At 39.7% G+C, this 17,545-nt stretch overlaps 1 protein-coding gene across 1 annotated transcript in view; it reads left to right on the top strand.

The window, feature by feature from the left end:
- Nucleotides 1–10,490: 10,490 nt before the first annotated feature.
- The window catches only part of LOC132499124 (killer cell lectin-like receptor 2), a 12,029-nt gene continuing 4,974 nt past the window's right edge, over nt 10,491–17,545 (top strand). The window contains exons 1-4 of the mRNA XM_060113482.1: nt 10,491–10,605; nt 12,506–12,595; nt 14,032–14,274; nt 17,303–17,445. Coding sequence (XP_059969465.1) covers nt 10,491–10,605; nt 12,506–12,595; nt 14,032–14,274; nt 17,303–17,445 — 591 coding nt within the window. The remainder of the gene's footprint in view (nt 10,606–12,505; nt 12,596–14,031; nt 14,275–17,302; nt 17,446–17,545) is intronic.

Here is a 17,545-nt window from a genome sequence, read left to right as displayed (position 1 = left end):
GATAGAGAGTGAATTTTTTCCTTCAGGAGACTGTATCTCTGATTCATTTTAAAGATAAAAATTGTTCTAGTAGGTGCATTGTATGGCAGAGGGTCTTTCACGTAGAAACATGTAGCCAGATTCCCAACCATTTAAAGGCAATTGTAGATCTTCCCTTGTTTCTACCATACCTGATGGGATTTAATATTTTGGTGCTTATAGAAGTTGTTTATAGAAGGTTTTGGATTTTTTACATTTGTCACAAACCCCTCGGGTCATTCACATTTAAATGTTTTTGTATAGGCTGTGATTTCCTCAAGGTTACGAAGGTAAAGTCATTACCCCAAATTAAGCACATCTTTTATTATGCCCCTGTTTCTATTATTTCACAATGTATATATTTTGTATATCTGTGGGAAGTAAATGAGTTCTCAGCTCCTAAATTATTTAAAATTTAGACTTAAATATATATGTGTGTGTGTGTGTATTTATATCCTAACTCCTAATGAACACAGATCCCAGTCATATTTCTCAGTTCCCTTCAACCCCTTTCTGATAGACTTGATTACTTCTCCTGTTAGTAGCTAATGCCCTGATATTCTGTTACTTTTCCATCTGAACCTTCACTCTAAAAGTATGCAGTCCTGTTAGTCATCATCCACTTTGCCCAGGGACCTTAGTGTGGAAGAATTGGTGTCTGAAGGCTCACCGGGCTCCTGAGCAGCTAGACTAGAGCAGCTATGTCCAGTAAAGTGTGCGATAATAGAGATGTTCTGTATCTGAGCAGTCCAATAGGGTAGCCGCTGGATACTGAATGTGGCTAATGAGTACTTGAGATGTGGCTAATATAACAATTTATAGTCCTATTTAATTAAAAGTAATATTTTCAACCATTTTATTATGAAAAATTTCAAACAGAAAACTTGAAAGAATTGTAAAGTGAACACCCATATGCCAATCTAGATTCAATAATTAACATTTTTCATTTACTGTAATAAGTCTATTATAAGTCATATAGTTGATTTCTCACTTATGGGTGGAATAACTGGTATAATTGGTGTCAATAGACTTATTTTTTAATAAATTTATTTATTTATTATTTTTGGCTGCGTTGGGTCTTTGTTGCTGCATGCAAGCTTTCTCTAGTTGCGGTGAGCGGGGGCTACTCTTTGTTATGGCTCGCGGGCTCTGGAGCGCAGGCTCAGGAGTTGTGGTGCATCGGCTTAGTTGCTCCATGGCATGTGAGATCTTCCCGGACCAGGGCTCGAACCCATGTCCCCTGCACTGGCAGGTGGATTCTTAACCACTGCACCACCAGGGAAGTCCCCAATAGACTATTTTTTAAAGTGCTATTTAATTTTTATTAAATTTAGATAGCCAAATGAGGTTTGTGGCTACCCTTTGGACAGTGTAGCTCTAGAGCATGGCTTGGTAGCTTGTTTACCTTGGAATGCTTCTGGTCCTTTGCATTGCATTAAAATGCATAGCCATCCTCTTTGGGTTTGCCATGGAAAGTCACCTCATCTCCAGATTGCCACTGTGCAAGACTGTTGTCACCCTCTTGAGGTCTCTTTTTTTTTTTTGGTGGTACGCGGGCCCCTCACTGTTGTGGCCTCTCCCATTGTGGAGCACAGACTCCAGACGTGCAGGCTCAGCGACCATGGCTCACAGGCCCAGCCACTCCGTGGCATGTGGAATCCTCTCGGACTGGGGCATGAACCCGTGTCCCCTGCATCGGCAGGCGGACTCTCAACCACTGTGCCACCAGGGAAGCCCTCTTTTTCTTTTTTAGTAAATTTATTTACTTACTTATTTTTGGCTGAGTTGGGTCTTTGTTGCTGTGCACATGCTTTCTCTAGTTGCTGGTAGTGGGGGCTACTCTTCGTTGCAGCGCAAGGGCTTCTCATTGTGGTGGCTTTTCTTGTTGCGGAGCATGGGCTCTAGGCACGTGGGCTTCAGTAGTTGTGGCTCTTGGGCTTCAGTAGTTGTGGCATGCGGGCTCAGTAGTTGTGGCTCATGGGCTCTAGAGCGCAGGCTCAGTAGTTGTGACGCATGGGCTTAGTTACTCTGCGGCATGTGGGATCTTCCCGGACCAGGGCTCGAACCCATGTCCCCTCCATTGGCAGGTGGATTCTTAACCACTGCATCACTAGGGAAGCCCTAAATTTACTTTTCAAGTGTTGATTTTGTGCCTCATCCCTTTATTTGCCCCTTCATGGGATGGAGTGTCACTACCCAACATCTAACACAGTCTTTTCTATATAGTAGGCGCTTTGTAAAAATTTTTTCAGCATTTTATTGTCTTTTATATATACTGCCTTCAGATTATTTGTCTTTGTAACTTAGTCTGAGGTGTAAGATTCATTTCTGTTGCTATGGATACCTTACATTACCATGAATTTTTCAAATGCGTATACTCATACCACAGAGTTGTATATTCGAACACATTGGATAAGGATGTGTCTTTTGGATGTGGCCCAACTGTGATCCGAAGTTCTATGTATAGTCTGAGTTCCTCAATCAAAGCAACCAATACAGCACAGCAAAGAGGACTGGTGAGAATCAGGATGATCCGCCAGGCTCTACCGTTCTATTTTATTTATATATATATATATATATAATTTGTTTGTTTACAAAATATACTTTATTTTTTAAATTATGGATTTACAAAAAATTGAAAAGATAGCACAAAGAATTCCCATTTGCCCCCCACCCAGTTTCCCCCATGCCCCTCTTTTACATGAATGTAATAAAAGCTATGCATTATTATATTTCTCTTTTCCTATTGTGCCTACATGTGCCTATTCCTACTGTGCCCCAATAATTATTGTAGATAGAGAAATAGATATTTAATATTATAAATTGGGGAGTGGAAATCTGTAGTATTGCCCTAGTAACACCATCTTAACTTTGCTTGAGGTCAAGAAAGCCTTTGAGTGACATAACCCATGGAAAGCTGAAAGCTGATTAACCTCTGGTGGAATTTGACCTGGGGAGGACTACCAGTTGGGTAAATGGTGGTATCTCTGCCATGAAACCAACGCTAAATCTGGAACTTTTTCTAAGGGTCAGGGGTAGCGGGGCATGGTGGAAAGAGTTGCTTAATGTTGTCAAATGTTTAAACTTCTGGTCTTTGAAGTAAAGTGTTGTGCTAAATAATCTTTAATGTTTCCTCTTAGCCATAGTAACGTATGAGGCAGAGATTTTTTAAAAAGTGCTTTATATGAAAGAAAAACCAGGTTTTGTGCCTCTTCTTACTGTTAAAAGTACAAGTAGATATTTCGTTGATATCGGGCTGAGTCTATTCATGTGGGCATTTAAAATGTGAATATACATGAGATTATTTTATATATCCTATTGTTAGACTACTTTATTTTTATTTGAAATGTGTGAGACCTGTGAACATGGGTTGTGCTGCAAGTTCAACGACTGATCCATACGATTTAAAAAAAAAACTTTTAGAGCAGTTTTAGGTTCACAGCAAAATTGAGAGGGAAGTACAGAGATTTCCTGTGTATTCCCTGCCCCTCACACATGCATAGCTTCCCCCATTATCAACATCTCCCACCAGAGTGGTACATTCGTTACAACTGATGAACCTACATTATTAGGTTTCACTCTTGGCCGTGTACATTCTGTAGGTTTGGAAAAAATGTATAATGATGTATCCATTATTATGGCATCATAGAGTGTATTTTCACTACCCTAAAAATCCTCTGTCTGTTCATTTCTCTCTATCCTCAACAGCTGGCAACTTCTAATCTATTTACTGGTTCCATAGTTTTGCCTTTTCCATGAAGTCATATAGTTGGAATCATACAGTCTGTAGCCTTTTCAGACTGCCTTCTTTCACTCAGTAATACACATTTAAGATTCCTCCATGTCTTTTCATGGCTTGATAGCTCATTTCTTTTTAAGACTGAATAATATTCCATTGTCTAGATGTACCACAGTTTGTATATCCATTCACCTACTGAAGGACATCTTGGTTGCTTCCAAGTTTTGGCCATCCTAAATAAAGCTGCTATAAACGTGTGTTCAGGTTTTTGTGTGGACCTTAAGTTTTTTGATTATTTTAATAATTGGTTTCCTAGCATTATATGGCAATGAGCTATATTGAAAATCCAAAAAAATTAATAAAAATAACAAAGGTAAATGAATGATTTGAGGATGAGCTTAGAGTCCAAATCATGTGATACAGTGGCAAGAACACTGAAGAACTGAAATTCTTCATTATGGCACTACTTCACAGAACTATTTTCCCTTTCGACCTGTGAATAGGCTTTATCCCTTAGTGGCACAGTCTGAATAGTTATCCAAAATCCTTTTTTTTTTTTTGCCATTATTTTTTCATGCCTTCTTATTTCCTCAGGTGTTCTTCTCATTTAGTTAGAAGTTGGAGGAAGGATGCTTCCTGTTTGATTGACTGCTGGAGACCAGCTAGGACAATAGAGAAATTGTCTAGACCATTAGAATAGCTTTTATTGTCAAGAGGACAGGGCTTCCCTGGTGGCGCAGTGGTTGAGAATCTGCCTGCTAATGCAGGGGACACGGATTCGAGCCCTGATCTGGGAGGAGCCCACATGCCGCGGAGCAACTAGGCCTGTGAGCCACAACTACTGAGCCTGTGCGTCTAGAGCCTGTGCTCCGCAACAAGAGAGGCCGCGATAGTGAGAAACCCACGCACCGCGATGAGGAGTGGCCCCCGCTCGCCGCAACTAGAGAAAGCGCTCGCACAGAAACGAAGACCCAACACAGCAAAAATAAATAAATTGATTAATAAACTCCTACCCCCAACATCTTCTTTAAAACAAAAAAAAAAAAAAAAAAAAAAAGAAGAAGGACAAAGTAGTTAATTAGGGAAACAGGAAACCTCAAACAAGGTGTTCTTTTGAGTTTTTACTGTAAGAGCCAGGAAATTTCATATGGCTCAGTGGCATAAAGGTTAGGCATTAGGACAAATAGCCATGGAGGGGGGAACCTGGCCAGGTAAGGTTACTCCTCCCGATAAGAGGCATAAAGACCATCTTCCCCTGGGATCTGGTGGTTATTCTTGAAGCCTTCACTTCAGGCTGGGACAGGAAGAACAGCCTGCTGCCGTGAAATGATAAGCCATTGAGGTTTGAAGGTGTGACTAGGAGCTGTGTGCTAAGCTTCTAGCTGACGAAGTTAATATCAGCAGGAAGGGACGGGTAAAAGGTGTGGTTTCCTAAATGAAGAACGCCTTTAAGCAGCCAGGAAGTAAATGAATGCTTTATGTATTCATGTTGTGTATGTGTTATCTGTGTTTTGCACAAAAGTGAATTTGGAAGACAATGTACAAGAACATTCAAAACATTCTTCAAATTATTCATCTTTCTGTTTTCTTAAGGAGTGGGTGTGATAGATGAAGTTTAGTGCTTCCATTTTGTGCTGCTTTGACCAAATGACAATGCTAGGAGTTTCAATTAGTCCTGTCTGAAGTTACTGCTGTTATCTTCTGATGCTGATTTGTCATTTAAGAAGGAATTTGCCTTTCCCAGAAATCAGAGCTTAGTAATAAAAAGAAACTAGAGCTTAGAGGGAGCAGCTACACAATTTGGCTTTCCCATTATTAATCTCATGATGTCTCTCTACGAAACTGAAAAATCTAGATTTTGTAGTCAGTTCTTACCTTTAACCACCTTGTTCATCAAGGGCACATGTAGGCCTCATATCTCTTCTATGTGCTACAGTTAGAATAATGAATGGGACCGATGTTCTCACGGTATGGAGTTTATACAGAGGAAACAGATGACTATGTAAGTGTAAAAATATGTTCTGCCCCTGTCTCAGCCTCCATCATGAGAGCTATCCACCCTCTTACCAGCTATGAGCATGTTAAAAGAAAAAATGCTCAACATCACCAATATCTCCATGGGCCGGTAAGACATAAAATAACCAGATCTGAGGTCATGGAATGCCTTTTTCTATAGAGGCAGTGGGATGCTGCCATGTCTCCCAGCTCCTAAATTGTGTTAATATGCACTGCCTCCATCCCCCGGTCCCCCCGCCCAGCCCTGCTTCCTTGTAAGCATCTGCACTCCTGGCTCAGTGTGTCAGCATTTCTGGATTGCAGTCCTGGCTCTTTCACTATTTATAGACCCCTTGAAGAAAGAGAAAAAAATGAATACTTATTTTTGAAGTCTAAGAAATCCTAGCTGTAGTGCTAATCTAATTGAATTCTTCCAGATATATAAAGTGAGTGACATTCTTATTGAACGTGTGAAGAAACAGGCTTGAAGATTTGGAGTGACGAGTTCAAATTTTTACAGCTAGAAAGGATTTGAATCTGGGACTTCAAATAATAGTATTTAACGTTTAATGAACGTTAGCATTAGGTCTGGTTAGCGCTTTATATACCCTACAATCTTGGGAAGCAAAAGCACTATTTTACTTTCGTTGAATCTGAGGTTTAAAGAAGTGAAGTGACTTGCCTCAAGTCACACATAGAAGTGAGGGCTGGTATTTCAAGCCAGATCTGCCCGGTTCCAGAATTCATGCTTGGTAGCAAGAGATTAGTTGAAAATCCAGGCTCTTCTGAATCCAAAGCCCATTTGTGCTCTATGTATTCAATCAGGCCTGATTTTAAACATGGGTCGAGAATTAGCAGTAATGTGTTCTTTGGTAAGTCAATTACCTTCTTAACATTAGTTTCTTCATTTGTAAGAGGGGAATGATAATAAATAGCTGTCAGCATTGGGAGGTTTCAATATGGTTATACACACAGCAGTCCTCCAGCAAATGATGGCATCTCTCTCTGCCACCTTTTGACAACCATTACTATTTCTCCCACCCCTACTCCCTACGTTCTCTCAGCAGACTTCATTCATTCATTTCTGGCATTGGGATTGAGGGCTCGGGATCCTTCTGTTTTGAGATTGACAAAGTCAATCCAGGATGAGGGTAAAGAGAGAAGAAAATGCACAGCAGTCAGTGTTCCTGAAGTGTCCAGACTCCACTCATGAAACTTTGTGTGATGGAATTAAATTAGTCTCTGGGAGGTAATTCAGCTGACTGCCTGCCCATGATTACAAGTGGCAGACTCAATGGTGATTCTGAGATTAAGAATTGCATCGGAGGATAGGAGTGGGTCAGCTGACAGACAACAGGCAACAACCTAGTGTGTGTGGGGGGGTCCTAGTGGTCAGAACATTCAGTAGACTGTGTTTGTAAAGTAGCTTGGAAGAGATGTGGGAGGTGAAGAATGGGGATGCCTTCTAAAGGGTGATGGTTAGTTGTGGCTGGAGGTTGGTAAGGGAAGAAAAGAATAAGCAAGGAATGTGGTTAGAACATGGTGAAATAGGGCTGGGTTTTTCTCTGCATAATCAATTTCACCTATGTTTCCCACCTCACTCCTCTTCCCCCACAGGGTCTGGTTCGTAGAAACAGACTTATAGAAATGAATTTCTTTTCACTGGAAGATTATGGGTCTTCATGTGAGGTAGGATTCGTGGATGAAACTCAAGTATAAGAATAATTCACCAGTATTTCTTAAAAATATCAAATGTGAACACTTTCACACTAGTGTTGTATAAATGGGAACAACTTTTCTGGAGGGCATTTGGTAATATGTATCAAAGTTCTTTAATGTATATATCCCTTGGCCCCATAATTTCTTGTTTAAAATTTTTTTCCTAAGGAAATATTTGAAAGTACAGGACAAATTTTTTTTATATTCACAAAAAATTGGAAACAACCTAAATGTCCAGCAGTATGGAATTGCCTAAATACATTATGGTATAATCTGTATGGATAAAAACTATACATTGTTTTTAAAATAACATTTTAGATGATTTTTTTTTTTTTTTTTTTTTTTGTGGTACGTGGGCCTCTCACTGTTGTGGCCTCTCCCGTTGCAGAGCACAGGCTCCGGACACGCAGGCTCAGCGACCATGGCTCACAGGCCCAGCCGCTCCGTGGCATGTGGGATCTTCCCGGACCGGGACATGAACCCGTGTCCCCCGCAGCGGCAGGCGGACTCTCAACCACTGTGCCACCAGGGAAGCCCCAGATGAATATTTTTAAATGAAGAAACACTTAGAAAATAACAGATCAAAAGCATTGTGTGTGGAATGACACCAACTTTGATAGTAAACATATGGTTAAAAAACTAGAAACATACACACCCAAATTTTATAGTGGAATTATGGATGTTTTAAAATACTTTCTAAAATACATTTATCTGCATTAAACATCAATAGGAAAAGAAAAATTTTTTTTCAAATAGCAATCTATAAGAGAAAGTTTCTATGAGACAGGTTATTTGTTTAGTCATAATGTTTCTTGTGTATATGTCTCTATGTTTATGCATATACATTTTAACCAGTTGTTTTTGCTAGTAGTTTCTTTCAAGTATGCTAGTTTTTGTTAAAGATCTTACTTCTTGTTTCTGCCAAAGCTGTGTTCCTTTATTTTTTCAGTCCTCCAATGTAGATTTCAAATGTTATTCTGCAGAGTACCCAAGTGGTTGGTTGGTTGAAAAGGAGGAAGATAGAGCTCATGACCAGTTTTCCTTTCTCGTCAACATCAGCTTTTGTCATACAATTTCCTTTTATCACTTTGGTCAAGAGGAGGGGCAGAAAATTTTGAGTTGGAGTATCATTCAGAGACAGTTCATGTCTGCCTTCCATCTTCCAGCCACTTACGCACCCAAGGGATCTGGAGTTGGAAAGGCCAACTTCTCTCACCTAATTTTTGGGTCAGCTTTCTCTGCCTGCCTCGCTGCATGGCACAAATACAGGTAACATTTGCTCTTATTCCCTCAGATCTTTGTACCTGAATATATCATTTGTCTGACTTATAAAGAAAAGATTCTAGGGAAAAAAGATTCTAGGAATATGGCATTTTATTATAAATGACTTGGCATGAATATGGGATGGATAGGAAAGCATCCTTTATTGATTGGGTTAGAACTGCATTAACTCTAAAGGATGTGAAAAATTGTTCAGCATTCATGGAAAGTTATTTTCTTTTTTTAAAATATGTTATGATTTTTGCTTTGTGTTATCAAAATAAAGCAGAGGGATTTGGGGGATTAATTACTTTTTATTCGGGTCTCATGATTTACATATTATCTCATCAATTGTAGAGGGTTCTATAATAGAAAAGACTCATTTTCCTTAGGAAATTAGGGAAAATGTGAATAATCAAGTTTAGGAACTTTTAGAAATTAAAAAAATTTAAAGAATATAGTTATATGTGCCATTTGTTTTCCATATTTCCTGTTTCTTGGATAACACCTTTTCATACTGATTAATATAAGCAGCAAGGTATATTTAAAATATCTACTATTTAATAATTTTTTATATTGATATCTACTAATAGATTGAACCCTTTATGGATATTAACTAAAGACTACCTACTGACAAATTTTATTTTCACATAGGCTTCTCTGGCAACTAGAAGATTATTTCTAAACTTTTAATATACACATAATCATTGGGGATTAAAAATACAGGTGACTGGGATCTAACCTGAGAGATTTTTACTCAGTACGTCTCCCACGAGACATTGGAATCTGAAATGTTAACAAATTTTCAGTGTTAAGCCTCAGTAATTTTTTTGCAGATGGTGTATGGGATACACTTTGGGGAACACTGTGGTAGAGTCATGTTATAGTTGAAAAGAACAATGCAATGTATTTATCTATTCGGGTCAAAAAATAATTATCTCAAACTGACATTGACTTACTATTCAAATCCTTGTAAGAACTTTTTTTTTTTTTTTTGGTGGTACGCAGGCCTCTCACTGTTGTGGCCTCTCCCGTTGTGGAGCACAGCCTCCGGACGCACGGGCTCAGCGGCCCTGGCTCTTGGGCCCAGCTGCTCCGTGGCATGTGGGATCTTCACGCCCCGGTCCCCTGCATCGGCAGGTGGACTCTCAACCACTACGCCACCAGGCAAGCCCCCTTGTAAGAACTTTTTACTACTGATATGTAGTCCTGAATACACATATATATGTATATATATATATATATATATATATATATATATATATATATATATGTTTTAAGCCAAGATATTTATATTTTTCAGAATCCCCCAAAATAGAATTTTTGTTTTTTGAATTAATAGTTTTAAAAGTGTCTCAGTAATTTGGGGTGGTATCACTTTGTCTAACGTGTATATTTGTACGTTGAACATTTTGAGCTGAACTGAATAGGACCCAGCCTATTTAATCTATTGGTAAATTAAAAAAAATTCTTTCCTTATTTTCTAATAATCATGGCTGTAGTTACTAGGAGTACAAATGACTTTAGCAAAAATACTGAAAGGTTTTCACTTCTTATATAGATCAGGCTCAGTCTACATGCTTTAGGCACTTGAAGGAGTTAATAAACAGATGTCCACACACGCACACAGACACACACACATACATCTTAATCCTGGTGTGTTGCTATAGACTAACCTTTTAATTTTTCTTTGGATAGAAATCATTCTGTTACAAAGTTATAATGCAAAACACATACCTCACCTCTTTTTACTTTATAGATGAGTGAACAAGAAGTGACTTATTCCATCCTGAGATTTCTTCAGTCACCTTCGGAGTCACAAAATAGATCAAGGCCTGGTAGTACTCAAAGCCCTGGCAAGACTGAAGGAAAAGGTAGATGTTTGAAGCGTCTAGATTCACCCATCGCTTATGACTTGTCAAACTTCTGAATTAGAAATAATAAGTTCCTATCTATATTCTAGGTTCTCGGTAATATGAAACCATAATGGTCTTTAATACCTTTTTTGTTTTTAATTTTGTGAGAATGGAGAAATTAATTCTTTTAAATTTGAGAAGATAATAGAATTTATTTAAAAAATAAATTTTTATTTTTGGCTATGTTGGGTCTTCGTTGCTGTGTGCAATCTTTCTCTAGTTTCAGCGAGCGGGGGCTACTCTTTGTTGCGGTGCGAGGGCTTCTCATTGCGGTGGCTTCTCTTGTTGCAGAGCACGGGATCTAGGCACGTGGGCTTCAGTAGTTGTGGCTCTTGGGCTTCAGTAGTTGTGGCTCGCGGGCTCTAGAGTGCAGGCTCAGTAGTTGTGGCGCACGAGCTTAGTTGCTCCACGGCATGTGGGATCTTCCCGGACCAGGGCTCGAACCCGTGTCCCCTGCATTGGCAGGTGGATTCTTAACCACTGCGCCACCAGGGAAGTCCCAGTAGAATGTTTTCATTCAAATTTGGTCAAGAGAAATTTATGAGGACTTTTTTTTTTTTTTTTGCCGGACCAAAAGGCTTGCTGGACCTTAGTTCCCCGACCAGGGATGGAACCTGGGCCCCCAGCAGTGGAAACGTGGAGTCCTAACCACTGGACTGCCATGGAATTCCCTCATGAGGATTTTAAAAGTAAAGGACAGACTAGAGTCTCAAGAAACATTGCAGGGGCTTCCCGGGTGGCGCAGTGGTTGAGAATCCACCTGCCAGTGCAGGGGACACAGGTTCGATCCCTGGTCCGGGAGGATCCCACATGCCGCAGAGCAACTGGGCATATGCGCCACAGCTGCTGGGCCTGCGCTCTGGAGCCTGTGAGCCACAACTCCTGAAGCCTGGGCGCCTGGAGCCCGTGCTCTGCAAAGAGAGAGGCCACCGCAGTGAGAAGCCCGCGCACCGCGAGGAGGAATGGTTCCCGCTTGCTGCAACTGGAGAGAGCCCATACAGCCTAAATTAATTAATTAATTAAAAAAAAACCTTAAAAAAAAAGAAAACATTGCAGATCCTAGAGAAATAAAAGTCTTACGGAATGTTGGAGAAATGAAAAATATGCGTTAGAAACAATGTTTTTATTTAGACAAAAGGTATTTCAGGTGTCTTAAATATTTACCAAAACTTAATGGAATGAAGAAACAAAAATGTTCAAATCAAAAGGGGCATTCTAATGTTTCCGTTCTCTCTCTGTACCTTCGAATAGTGTCACAAACTCTAAACTGAGAATAATTTTTTACTGTTTTAATGTAGTGTCCATCAGAGATACAATTTTCAGATATAGAGGACCTTAAAAGTAGGAGGAAAAATGGGGCACTGCTAGAGAAAGAAAAAAAAAATTGAAGAGAAAGAAGGAAAAGTCGATTTCTAGAAAGTTCTTTAGGGATAGGCCCCAGTCACATTTGCAGCTTCAGAATACCCACTATTGGCTACCAGTTTCTCAAGAATATTGACTGCTTTTTCCTTCCTCTTCATTATTGGTTGTGATCATAGCAAGAAGTATGCATGTCAGTGTGGATTCTCACACATGTGTATTGTGTTTATTGCCATCTGTGCTTTTGTAAGGAATGCATTTTAAAAATCCTACAAGACTGTTCTTGTGTGTAGGATTTCTAAAATGGGTGACTGTAAGTCAGAAATCTGAAACTTTAAAACTATAATTACTAGATTGCAAATTAAAACAGTTTGTACAATGTACTTTTGTAAAATTTTCAGAGACGATTGTTTCTGTGTTTCACATGGTGTCCAGGTTAAGATGAGTAGTGGGTCAGGCTCTAACCCTAATGATCATTTTCTTCCTTCTTTATTTAAAGAGTCTTCAGTGCCCTGGTGTGGCATTGCAGTGACGCTTGGGACCCTCTGTTTACTTCTATTGATGACAACCACAGTGTTGGGGATAAAGAGTAAGTAATTGAAATACATCCTTCAAGTCTTAGTCATAGAAATAACCACTAACTGAGTAGGTATTAACCATGCTCCATCAGTTATTCCATGGCTATAATCAGGGAATGTTCCAGGTGGTTCTTTCTTAGTGATTTTTCCCCAGACACAATCACAGTGTCATTTTCATTTTATTTACCTATTCCAATATCTCTGAAGCTGTAATGAGCTGTCCCAGTCTGTATGAGACATGGCAACATTCCTTCTGATACAGCACTTAGTACAGTAGACCCCCTTTTCCACGGGAGATACTTTCTAAGACCCCCAGTGGATGCCTGAAATTGCAGATAGCACTGAACCCTGTATATACTATGTTTTTTCCTATTCATACATACCTATGATAAAGTTTAATTTATAATTTAGGCACAGTAAGAGAATATCTGAATTGCCAGCATCACTACTCTTGTGCTTTTGGACCATTATTAAGTGAAATAAGGGTTACTCGAGTACAAGCATTGCATACCTCGAGAGTCATCTGATAATGGCTACTAAGTGACTGACAAGGGCAGGATATGCTCGACAAAGGAATGATTCCCTTTCCTGGGGAGGACAAGAGGGATGGCACGAGATTTCATCACACTACTCAGAATGGCATGCATTTAAAGCTTATAAATTACTTATTTCTGGAATTTTCCATTTAATATTTTCAGATTGCGGTTGACAGGGTAACTAAAACTGTGGAAAGTGAAACCACGGATAAGGGGGAACTACTATTATATTCCACCTTCTAAGTTTAGATCCCTGTGAATCTCAGATACACATTCTTTGAGAAACAACTGTTCAAAAGAAATTATGACTTACTCTTAATTTTTTCTAAATATACAATAAAGAAATGATTTAGTAAAAGGAGTGATTCTATGCATGGATGTTAGATGATCTTGAATTCAACCTTTTATCTTTTATTTGAGTTCCTTGACATCTTTAGGGAAAATTACCAACCTGTTGCACTCAGACAAAATTACTAATTTGGATCTTCCTCACTTTTCTCCTATGGATATTCCATCTGCTCCAATGATAATGGTGCTTTTCTTCATGTTGCTTAGTGCAGATTTTCATACTCAGATGTGTTGCTAAATGTTGACTGATTTGTCCTTTGGTACCTATTTGTAAATGTTGTGCTAACTTAGAAACTGAACTGAATGGTTAGATTTTACCCTCATAATTTTATTCAGAAATCATGCTTTATTTATTCTACACTTAGGTGGCTTATAGTGAGAAATTTGATGTTTCAATTTATATGGTCAAGTTATTGAGGTGTTACTTTCTAAATGTAAAACTACTAATTAAAGGAATGAAATGGGTTGGTTGTCAAAGTGAGATTTTTTTTTCTCCTGTCCTAAAGTTCAACATTTAAGCATTATGAGTACTTTAAAAATTGTGTCTATACTATTAATTTTAGTTTTTCAGTATATTCAAGAAAAACATCAACAGGAGGAAATTCTACGGAACCTCAGTCAGAAGTACCATGTTATGCAAAATGAGAGCTACTTAAAGGAGCAACTTTTGATAAATAAGAGTTTAGAATATGATACTCTAAAAACTAAAACCCTTCAGCAAGAAAAGGGACTGGACTTACTCGCTACAAGAAAGAAGGGATGTCATAAACAAGAGGAGATCTTTTCAACGTTTTGGCGAAATATAGGTATGTATGGAGGAAATCTTGAATGAAAGATGGAACAATTTTCCATTACTTTTTCCCTTTCCAAAAGCTTTGAGGCTTAATACAGGGTTATGTTATATGCTAGGGATCCAGGTGTGCTAGATAACTTTTAATTTGTGCCTCTTAGGTGTAGTATGGGTATTTGGGTTTGCTTATTTCAAACATAGGATTGAGAACCCAGGAGTCATGTTTGGATTAGTAGAGCCCTATATTTCCCAAAAGTCAATGGCAGTTCTTGCTTTCTTTCTGCTCCCAGAAGGTGAAATAGTATATTAGTGCCCCTGAAAATTTGGATTGTTTTGGACCTGTGGGAAAATCAGGCTCTCCAGCTTTGTTGCTGACATAAAATATGGAGACTATCAGTAAAAATATACTTAGGCTAAAATGGGCACAAGGCCTTTCATTTGGATGCTGTTGTAAAGATAACTGTATGTGTGTGTGTTTCCATTCTGCATTGACTTCAGATATTTGGTCTATTTGTGATCAATATATACTCCCTCCAATACATCAGCAAGATCTGCCGGAGTGTTGATGTTTGTACGACTCTGTGTGATGATACTATTAAAAACATCCAAGGGGGGCTTCCCTGGTGGCGCAGTGGTTGAGAGTCCGCCTGCCGATGCAGGGGACATGGGTTCGTGCACCGGTCTGGGTAGATCCCACATGCCACGGAGCGGCTGGGCCCGTGAGCCATGGCCGCTGAGCCTGCGCGTCCGGAGCCTGTGCTCCGCGACGGGAGAGGCCACAGCAGTGAGAAGCCTGCGTACCGCAAAAAAAAAAAAAAAAAAAACCAAAAACCAAGAGATAATAATATTAAATCTCATACAGTAAACTCTGTTATCATGCATAAGATGCAATGAATCACCCTGGTTAATCAACAACTACTAAATATGTATTTAGCGTTTACAAAGAAACTTTGCTTATTTGATATCATTTAGGTGTGGTAGTTACTAGAAATGTACTGTCTCTATTATTGAAGAATTAATAATATTTTATTGTTTTGTTTCTTTAGCTTTACTTTTCGCTACCTGTAAAAAAATTGGTTATCATACTGCAGAAAGGTTCACATCTTGTTTTTTTCACTTCTGTGGCCATTTTTCCATAGTCTTAAACACTCTTCACAGACAGGTCTGTTAGTGGTTGTGTTATTGCATTATATTTGTAACAATTTAAATGCTTTCTTTATTATACTGTTAGACTGTTTTCAATTTTTCTTTTCTATAATAATCAAACAGGGACTTCCCTGGTGGTACAGTGGTTAAGAATCCTCCTGCCAGGCCTCCCTGGTGGCGCAAGTGGTTGAGAGTCCGCCTGCCGATGCAGGGGATACGGGTTCGTGCCCCGGTCTGGGAGGATCCCATATGCCGCGGAGCGGCTGGGCCCGTGAGCCATGGCCGCTGAGCCTGCGCGTCCGGAGCCTGCGCGTCCGGAGCCTGCGCGTCCGGAGCCTGTGCTCCGCAACGGGGGAGGCCACAACAGTGAGAGGCCCGCATACCGCAAAAAAAAAAAAAAAAAAAAAAAAAAAAAAAAAAATCCTCCTGCCAATGCAGGGGACATGGGTTCGAGCCCTGGTCTGGGAAGATCCCACATGCCACAGAGCAACTAAGCCCGCATGCCGCAACTACTGAGCCTGTGCTCTAGAGCCCGCCAACCACAGCTACTGAGCCTGCGTGCCACAACTACTGAAGCCTGTACACCTAGAGCCCGTGCTCCGCAACAAGAGAAGCCACCACAGTGAGAAGCCCACGCACTGCAATGAAGAGTAGCCTCCGCTCGCTGCAACTAGAGAAAACCCAAGTGTAGCAACGAAGGCCCAACACAGCCAAAAATAAATAAATTTATTTTAAAAAATCGTAAACATACTTTGAAGGATTAATAATATTTTAATTTGGTATATTATGTATGAGGAAAAGAAAAAATTCCAAAGAATAATTTTAATTTTATCTAGAAGGCATTCCAGAATCCTAAAAATTTTTTAAATTTAATTTTATTATTTTAAAAACAGTTCTATTGAGGTATTATTAATATGCAAAAAGCTGCATATAATTAGTGTATACAATTTGATGAGTTGAGACATATGTATATATGAGTAAAACCATCCACAATTAGGGTAATAGATATATCCATCACCTCCAAAAGTTTTCTTATGTCCCTTTTTTCTTTGTGGTAAGAACACTTAGCGTGAGGTCTACCCTTTTAACAAGTTTTTAAGTGTACCATTCAGTATTGTTGACTATAAGCACTCTGGTGTACAGCAGATGTCTAGAATTTATTCGTCTTGTATAACTGAAACTGTGTACCCATTGAACAACAACCCATTTCCCCTCCCCCAGCTACTGCTTTTCTACTTTCTGTTTCTCTGAGTTTGACTACTTTTTATATCTCATATAGGTGGAATCATGCAGTATTTGCCCTTTGTCATTGGCTTATTTCACTGAGCATAATTATCTTCAAGTTTCATCCATGCTGTTACCCATGGCAGGATTTCCTTCTTTTTTTTTTTTTTTTTTTTGCGGTATGCGGGCCTCTCACTGTTGTGGCCTCCCCCGTTGCGGAGCACAGGCTCCGGACGCGCAGGCTCCGGATGCGCAGGCTCAGCGGCCATGGCTCACGGGCCCAGCCGCTCCGCGGCATATGGGATCCTCCCAGACCGGGGCACGAACCCGTATCCCCTGCATCGGCAGGCGGACTCTCAACCACTTGCGCCACCAGGGAGGCCCAGGATTTCCTTCTTAAGGCTGAGTAATATTCCCTCGTAGGAATAGACTACATTTTCTTCATCCATCGATGGACATCTGTGTTGTTTCCATTTCTCGACTATTGTGACTAGTGCTGCGATGAATATGGGAATGCAGATATATCTTGGCATTCCCGACTTCTGGTGAACCTCACATTATCATTAGTGATAGCTGTTAAGATTTTTTAGTTATGGAGAGTTGATAAGTATCTCGCTCTACTTAACAAAATACCAGATGAAAAGACATTTAATGTTTCACCTTGTATATTATAGGCAAACTCAGTGAAGGCCACTGGTGCTGTCCAGGAGTAAACTGTTATTACTTTACCACTGAAAGTAAAGACTGGAAGGGATGTAAACAGACTTGCCAACGTTACAATTCATCTCTTCTGAAGATAGATGATGAAGACGAACTGGTATCATGGACAGTTACACGTACTTTTATTCTCTTGGCCTCTGCCTCTCACCCTTGGGCCCAAGATACTGAGGAAATGGGGGAGTTTAGAAAGAGGAACC

Source organism: Mesoplodon densirostris, chromosome 11, assembly GCF_025265405.1.
Source record: "Mesoplodon densirostris isolate mMesDen1 chromosome 11, mMesDen1 primary haplotype, whole genome shotgun sequence".
Lineage (NCBI taxonomy): Eukaryota > Metazoa > Chordata > Mammalia > Artiodactyla > Ziphiidae > Mesoplodon > Mesoplodon densirostris.
Note: the sequence above shows the minus strand (reverse complement) of the source record. Positions and strands in the feature narration are given on the sequence as shown.